This window comes from Otolemur garnettii, unplaced genomic scaffold (genome assembly GCF_000181295.1).
Source record: "Otolemur garnettii isolate 467f Iridium unplaced genomic scaffold, OtoGar3 scaffold00036, whole genome shotgun sequence".
NCBI classification, from domain to species: domain Eukaryota; kingdom Metazoa; phylum Chordata; class Mammalia; order Primates; family Galagidae; genus Otolemur; species Otolemur garnettii.
Window position 1 is genome coordinate 9,215,895 of NW_003852431.1, and position 8,128 is coordinate 9,224,022.

The 8,128-nt window shown below is 36.7% G+C and overlaps 1 protein-coding gene across 1 annotated transcript in view; it reads left to right on the top strand.

Annotated features, from left to right (window-relative positions):
- FBXL3 (F-box and leucine rich repeat protein 3) overlaps positions 1-8,128 on the top strand; it is a 19,773-nt gene that overhangs the window by 7,770 nt on the left and 3,875 nt on the right. The window contains exons 3-4 of the mRNA XM_003789736.2: positions 794-916; positions 4,502-4,673. Of these exons, the coding sequence (XP_003789784.2) occupies positions 794-916; positions 4,502-4,673 (295 nt within the window). The remainder of the gene's footprint in view (positions 1-793; positions 917-4,501; positions 4,674-8,128) is intronic.

An 8,128-nucleotide genomic window follows, 5' to 3' on the forward strand; every position in this document is an offset into this window, starting at 1 on the left:
CTATTTTTTGGTTGCAGCCGTCGTTGTTTGGCGGGTCCGGGCTGGGGATTCGAACCCGCCACCTTAGGTGTACATGGCTGGCGCCTTAGCCGGTTGAGCCACAGGTGCCGAGCCTGAACTCAGTATTCTAAGATGCTTTGATAGAAGGCCTCCTTAAACCATTGGGGGGTAGTTTGGCCATATCTTCCCTCTAGAAAAATGTCTGTGCTAAAGAATATAACTCTTATTTGGTTCAGATTTTCATGCCTTACTGCTTGGATTTTCTCATTTTACTTCACATTCATCTTTGCATTACTAACATTAATGAGGAATCCCAGGTTATGATTCACCTGAACTTTCTGAGTAAATAATTACTCAGTTTCTAGTGACTTGAAACGTGTACTGTAGAAACTGTATTTACAAAATCAGGGTGTCCATAAAGTTTGTGTGCAGTTTAGAACTTTATGGCCACCCTGTATTATCTGATCCACTACCAAATATATAATTATTTTTCAAAGACTATAAATTTATTTACTTTATACAGTCATTTTGGAATAAATCAATACAAAAGCTGAGTTTTTTCAATATTAAATATGTATCTTGATGGAATGAAAGCTGTCATAACAATTGCCCTAATACTTTTTTAGAGATTCATAAAAGGCTGTAGTTGTCAATGAGGGTGCATGACGATTGAAAGAATATTCTTTAAGTTATGATGAAATAAACTAATAATTATATTTCTTGCCTTTATAAAATTAGGATATGCCCAGAGATGGAAATATATGCATGGATAAATGGTATTTTCTTTTCTAAGGTGGACAGCAGTAAGGAATCAGCTGAAGCAGCTTGTGATATTTTATCACAACTTGTGAACTGCTCTTTAAAAACACTTGGACTTATTTCAACTGCTCGACCAAGCTTTATGGATTTACCAAAGGTATCTGTTGATTTTATTGTGTGTTACTGAGAAATCCAGTGAAATCCTGCCCTTTTTTTTTTTGTATTGATAATGAGAGTGCAAGAAAGTAGTATATATATGTAATGGGAAATAGTTACTATTTAGAATGTTGGTGGTACAATATTTTAAGCCTTTTTTATTTTATTTTCCTTTTTGGGGGAATTGAGATGGTCTTGCTGTCGCCCAGGCTGGAGCTCTGTGGTACAGTTATAGCTCACTGCAGCCTTGAACTTGTGGACACAAGCCATCTTCCTGCTTCAACTTCCCAAGTAGTTAGTACTACAGGAGCATTCCACCATGCCCAGCTGACTTTTAAAATTTTTTGTAGAGACAGAGTCTTGCAATGTTGCCCAGGCTGGTCTTGAACTCTAGGACTTAAGTGATCCTACCACGTGGGCCTCCTATGTCTCTGGGATTATAGGCATGGGCTACCATGTCTGGCTAGCTTTTTTTTTTGATAACCTTGTACTTCTTTGTTGGTAAAGTTAAAGGGTAAATGAATTTATAGAGGATTTTATAGGAAGGAAGTGCTAAAAGAATGTAGGTAAATAAAATTAAGAAACAAATGTATTAGAAAAAAGACACATAGATGCTTCTTTTGGGCTTTCAGAACAGATTGGTGAAGTGAGACTCAAAAGTAGAGTGCCAATATTGAGAGACAGTATAGGGCACTTAGAAAATTTTCTGGCAAGTGTCTTATAAAAATTTCTTGAGCAAAGTTAGTAGTTTAGATTAACTTACGGATTTTATTTAAAGACTCTTTTTTTGTGAATAGCTAACCTTGTGTTCATATAATATGATCTAACATGATCCTGCAGATAATTAAAGTGTTTTCTCTTACAATGGAAAAATAAGGATGCATTTTTAGAAAGGTAACTGATAAGGCCCCTGAGTATGTTAGCTAATAGGTAGCAGTAGGTTAATACCCAACAACACTGAAACTAAAACACAGATACCCTTTTAAACACCTAATAATGGCTCAGCATCCATAACACAGTGGATACGGCATCAGCCACATACACCGAGGCTGGCAGGTTTGAATCTGGCCCAGGCCAGCTAAACAACAATGGCAACTGCAACAAAAAGTAGCTGGGTGTTGTGGCAGGCGCCTGTGGTCCCAGCTACTTGGGAGGCTGAGGCAAGAGACTCGCTTAAGCCCAAGAGTTTGAGGTTATTTTGACCTCTGATGCCACGGCACTCTAGGGAAGGTGACATAAAAAAAGAAATAAACACCTAATAATTTTATTTACTAGGATAATTCAGGAAGGAATATTGCTACGTTGAGTGTATATTATAGCTCATGTAGTTGTTTCGGTGGAAAGTAGTATCCAGTGTATAACCAGTTAATTTCAAAGCCTTAGTTGATTTTTTTTGGCCAGGGCTGGGTTTGAACCCGCCACCTCAGGCATATGGGGCCACAGTGTCCTACCCTTTAGAGCCACAGGTGCTGCCTGCCTTAGTTGATTTTTAAAGCATTTCGTTAAATGTGTGAATTTTGAGGTGAAATGTTTTCCTTACCTGTAAAATAAAGGAAATGGGCAAAAGTATCTGTTCATTTTAGTATTTTAAGATTCTAAGTACTCAAGTTAGATCACAGTGGTTCTTAGACTTAATGTGCATAAAAATCATCTGAAGAATGATCTAAATTTTGGATTCCTATTCCATAGTTGGGTTAATTCCAAGTCTTCCCACCCTGCACGCACTCCAGGTGATTCTGACTTAGACATTTCAGGGACCTCGATCTAAGAAACACTGAGTTATACAGAGTGATATCACTTCCTCAAGCTTCATATATGAATGCAATGTTCTGAATTGAATTTTCAGTGTATCTACCATAGTTAAAACAAATGTACTTATTTACACATATGGCATATATATATATATATATATACACACATACATACATATACATACACCACATTAAAAGATAAGTTGGATGTAATTTAGTTACCTTTTTATTACTCAGGGTTATTAGTAGGTCATATCTAGTAGTAATTGGGAAATATTGATGCAGCTAGGATGGCCTCTTTTCTTATTAAATGGGCCTAGAGTGTGTATATTGCTTTCTTTTCATGTCTTGTAGAAGATTAAAATAGGGTGTTGCTATATTTTAGAAATCGTAAGAGAACCAAAGAGAACATAGAAGAAATCTATTTGACCAGAGCTAAATGGAGAAACGGGGAAAGACGTTGGTGATGCAGTCATGCACATACTAGTGAAGAACTGTGATTGTACAAAATATAATGGAATTTGATATGAAAAAAATATTAGATAAAAGATATTATCATCATCTAAGTAGTTAAATAGTTAATCAAAATTTAAGTAGTTAACCAGTTACTTAAATGCAGTAGGGAAAAAGTGAATTGGGAATGTGACCAAGAAGGTAACATTTCATTACATTTTCTTGACTGTTAGTCTGCCTTCATCCTTTTTCACTGCTTTAGAGAATTTATAAAGTAGAGAGAGTACAATTGCTTACGTAGAGGAATATATTGAAGCACATATTGGCTTTTTTTTTTAAACTCCCCTGGATTCTTTGCCCATTGGTTATAGCTTCTTAGCCGTGATTCAGAGTTGCATACTTTGAACTTGCTTTAATTCCTGTTTTTCTTTTTTTTCTTTTTTTGAGACAGTCTCACTATGTAACCCTCTGTAGAGTGCTATTCTGTCACAGCTCACAAAAACCTCAAACTCTTGGGCTTAAGCAGTTCTTTTGTCTCAGTCTCCCAAGTAGCTGGGACTACAGGCACCCGCCTGGCTATTTTTTTGTTGTAGTTGTCATTATTGTTTGGCAGGCCTGGGCTGGATTTGAACCTGCCAGCTCCAGTGTAATTGGCTGGTGTCATAGCTGCTGAGCTACAGGCACCAAACCTAATTCCTCTTTTTCTATAAAGATTCCTTTAGGTCAGGTTCTGTGTCTAACAGATGCTTATATGGATATGATAAATTGAATGATATTTATTAGTACATCTGTTCATAAAGTACATTAAAATAAAAAATTAAAAATATTTTAGATAATGCAACATATTTGGGGATTTTAAATTTGGAATTCTGTTTATGATTTTGATTATTTTAGAATCAAATTTTGTATAAGCTTCTATGTTCCAAGTGAGCCTTCAATAGCTTTTGATTGTTACATTAAGTTTTAATGATTGTATATATAGTTTTCACTATTTTAATATTCATAACTAGCAAACAAAAAATGCAGTTCATTGTTAGCAGATCACTAGAATAGGGTTTCCAGGTGAGATGATATGAAGTGTCTGAGAGATGTTCTTATCCTGGGTTCCAGAATTTCTGTTTTTACTTGCCAGCAGTTACTGTGATTTAGGGCCAGTTATCTGAGGTTTGAAATAGTTTGAAATCCTTTTTTCTTCCATGGGTAAAAAGGCTGTTCTCAAAGATGGCAGATAGTCACCCCTTTTCAGCATATTCTCAACAGAGTGAAGAGGCGCTATCTCTGGGACTGTTAAGAAATATATCATTGGGGTACTACATGGAAATCCCTCAATTCTCATTTCTAAAAATTGAAACAGTGCTTTTTTTTTCCTTTTTGCTTTTTAGTCTCACTTTATCTCTGCACTGACAGTCGTGTTTGTAAACTCCAAATCCCTGTCCTCGCTTAAGATAGATGATACTCCAGTAGATGATCCATCCCTGAAAGTACTAGTGGCCAACAACAGCGATACACTTAAACTGCTGAAAATGAGCAGCTGTCCTCACGTCTCTCCAGCAGGTATTCATGGGGAATTTTCTGTCGGACACATTTTAATAAAATGTATTGATATGTTCATTAAATTTAAAAAACTATGTTCATTAACCTTGAAGTTGAGTTAATATGACTATTTGATCTCTTTTGCATAAAAATATTTTAAATGTAATAATACAGTGGTGTTACTAGGCTAGACACTGACTTTCAGCTTATTTTCAAATCTTCTTTTTTGGCAATTTGTATACTGCAAGTGCTAGAAAATGAATAAGTAAAAGGGAAAAGAAAGAGGAAAGGACAATCTTAAGTCAGTCTGAGGTACCTGTCAGATAAAATAGAATTTTTTCTAATTGTAGTTGAGCTAACAGGGTAGGTTTTGAGTTAGAGCACTTACACAATTGTTTTGCTTCTCACAATGTAAAAGGAGAAGAGTTGTAATTAAGTGGTTGCTTTGCATTTTGTAAGATAATGCTGTTTATAAAGTTGAATTTTGGAGCTGAGAGCCCATCAAATTGATAAAAGCTCTGTCTTCTCTTACATAGAATTTTCTGAGCATTACTACATAATTCATTGTGAAATTATTTAAATTCCAGGTGGTTTGAATTGAGAAGTAATTATAAACACAAATTTCATGTTACTCTTCTGCTGCTTCATTCATGATTCCTGCTACTATTGACATCTTTGCCAGTCTGTTAGCTGTGTTATTGAGAACCTATTCTTTAAGAGACAATGTTAAATCTTTGATTTCTTTACACAACACTTCCTACTTTCTTGCCATAACTAAACTCTGGCCTTCCCCCAAGGAAATTATTCCCTCTTGAATGGGAATTGCTTGTTTATTCTCTGGAATCTGGCTAGGTCTACTGTTATGTTTTCCTAGCCTTCTCTGCCACTCACAGATTATCATTGTAGGTCTTACGAAGTAGAAGTTAAGAATTGCTTTGGGCAGTTACTTCCTGTGTGACTCTAATCAAGTTTTACGTACTGTATTGGTCTGCTGTGAAAGTCAGATCCCTGCTTCCTGGCTTCCTCCTATGAACAAGGTCTTTTGTATCTTGACCTCTCCCTATGTCTTTAATCTTGTTTTGCTGTTTACTCATGGGTAGCTTTCACTTGAACCCTGTGGAATTCCAGTTTTTACCTTTGTGTATGTTAACACACTGTGCCCTATGGAATACTTTGTGAATTTTTCAAATTTCTTCATCTAACCCCAGCCCAGGCTGCAGAATTCAGTTCAGGTATCTACTTTGATATCCCTCTTCCTTTCTGGTTTAGACACCACCCCCCGACTTGAGTATTTCTATAGCATTCTGAACATAGTTGATAGCACTTGCCACACTGTTTGAGAGCCTTGGGACTTTGGTTTCTCTGTGAAACTGTAAACTTATTCTCTTTATTGTGGCATATCCCATGTTCATTTATTTTTATTAAATATATACCTCAGTTCTGATAGTATAAGCGTGGTTAGTCCCACTTCATGACTTTTGGACTAGTTGTTCAGGAAGAGAAAGGACAATTTTAATACTATATAATTGAAGAGTATAACCACAGAAGATTTTAATTGAAAATTTAACATAGTTACATATTTTCTACATATATTTTGTACATTTGGACAGTTTCTTTTTCTAATTTGAAATTTTAGGCAATTTCTATCCTCCTTTCTTCACTAAACATTTCCTCAAACTTTTTCTGTTTCATATATTCATTATAATTGCCCATAACTGGACCTCTAGGCACCATTTGACACTAGTGACTGTTGATTTTGATAGCACACTTCTGATAATCCTCCTTCCTCTCTGATTGTTCCTGACTCTCTGTTTTGCTGGTTTCTTTCTTCATTCTTTAAACTTTGGTGCTTCACTGTGTTCTATTCTGGTTGTATCTGTTGTTCTTTGCAAATTCTGGTAACTTCTATGTCATCTTCTAAGGCTTCAGATATGTTCTGGATGTTAGCACCTCCTTCTTTTGATGTCTCTGGAACTCCACTGGTGAGCGGCCCAGTGCTGTAGAGTATCTCACTGGTACCTCAGACTAAAGAACCTCCCCCTCTCTCTTTCCAAATATCTTGCTTTCCCGTTTTACTCTCTCAGTGGATGACACCTCCATTTTGTTGAGACACCTGACAGATATCCATGTTTCCTCCTACCCACTCTTTCTATATCCCCTTCAGTCACCCACGCCTGGCAACTGTATCACCAAAATATGCTTTGCATCTCTCCTTTCTCCATCTCTGTCCAGAACCATAATCCTTGGGCAGTACCTCTTAACTGATGTCCTCATTTGGAGCCTTGCTTTTCAGTAATCTGATTTCCATGTTACAGCCAGAGTAATAATGAGTTTCCTTTAAAACTCACTATGCTTAAGAGAACAGTAAGACTTTACACTTACAAGATCTGGTATAACCTGACCCTTGCCTATATTGGGCATGATCCCTTTTTATTCTCTTACTTGCATACTGTGTTTCAAGCTCCTTCAGTTTTTGGAATGTTTCCATATCTGGGTGTTCACACAAGAGATACGTGTATTGCTTTGTAACTAAGAAACTACAAGTGTAGCTGCTTATACCAACGCCTGTTATTTAGCTCTACTGGTCTGTAGGTTAGAGCTGTAGGTATGGCTCAACTGACTTCTCTGCTTAGGGCCTTAAAAGGCTGAAATCAAGGTGTCAGGCAGAGCTTTTATCTGGAGGCTCTAGAGAAGAATCTACTTTCACATTTATTCAGTCTGTTGCCTGAATTCATTTCTTAGTGGTTGTAGGACTGACATCCCATTTCCATGTTGGCTTTCAGCAAGAGGCTGCTTGGAAGTCTCTTTCTGCTCTTAGAGATGCCTGCATTCTTTTTTTTCTTGTCCTCATCCATTTTTTGGCACCCTCCATCTTACAGCTAGCAACAACTTACTGGGTCCTACTTGCATTTTGAATCTTTTTGATTTCCTCTTCTGCAAACAGCCAGTGAAAACTCTGCTTTTAAAGGGGCCTGTGTGATTAGATTAGGACCACCTAGGTAATCTCTTATGTGGCCAACTATGCAAATATAACATAATCATGGGTGAGATATCTTATTGCATTCACAGATGCCAGGCATTAAGGCATGGAATCTTGGGGGCCTATTTTAAAATTATGCCTGTTAGAACTGCTTAATCTTTAAATGATATCTCCATGTTTCTTTTATTTGCATTTTTGGTTACCATTTCCCATGCGTTTGCTTCCTTTTCATATTGAACTTTTTGAGACTGCAAAGAACAGAGATGTGCTTAGGTTACCTTGAGTGATCAGGTCTTGTTTCAAAGTACATACATACTTTGTGGAGGACAGAAACTTTGTGGTGGCTAAGTAGTGAAACACAGATGTCCATTATTCCTTCTGGTGACTGAGGTGGTGATTCAGTTTCTGATTCAATTACCTGTCTTTCACTGCTGGAAAGCATTGGCTTATTGGTGATCTCTGTCTGTCTTTTCTTTTTCTTTCTTTTTTTTTTTTT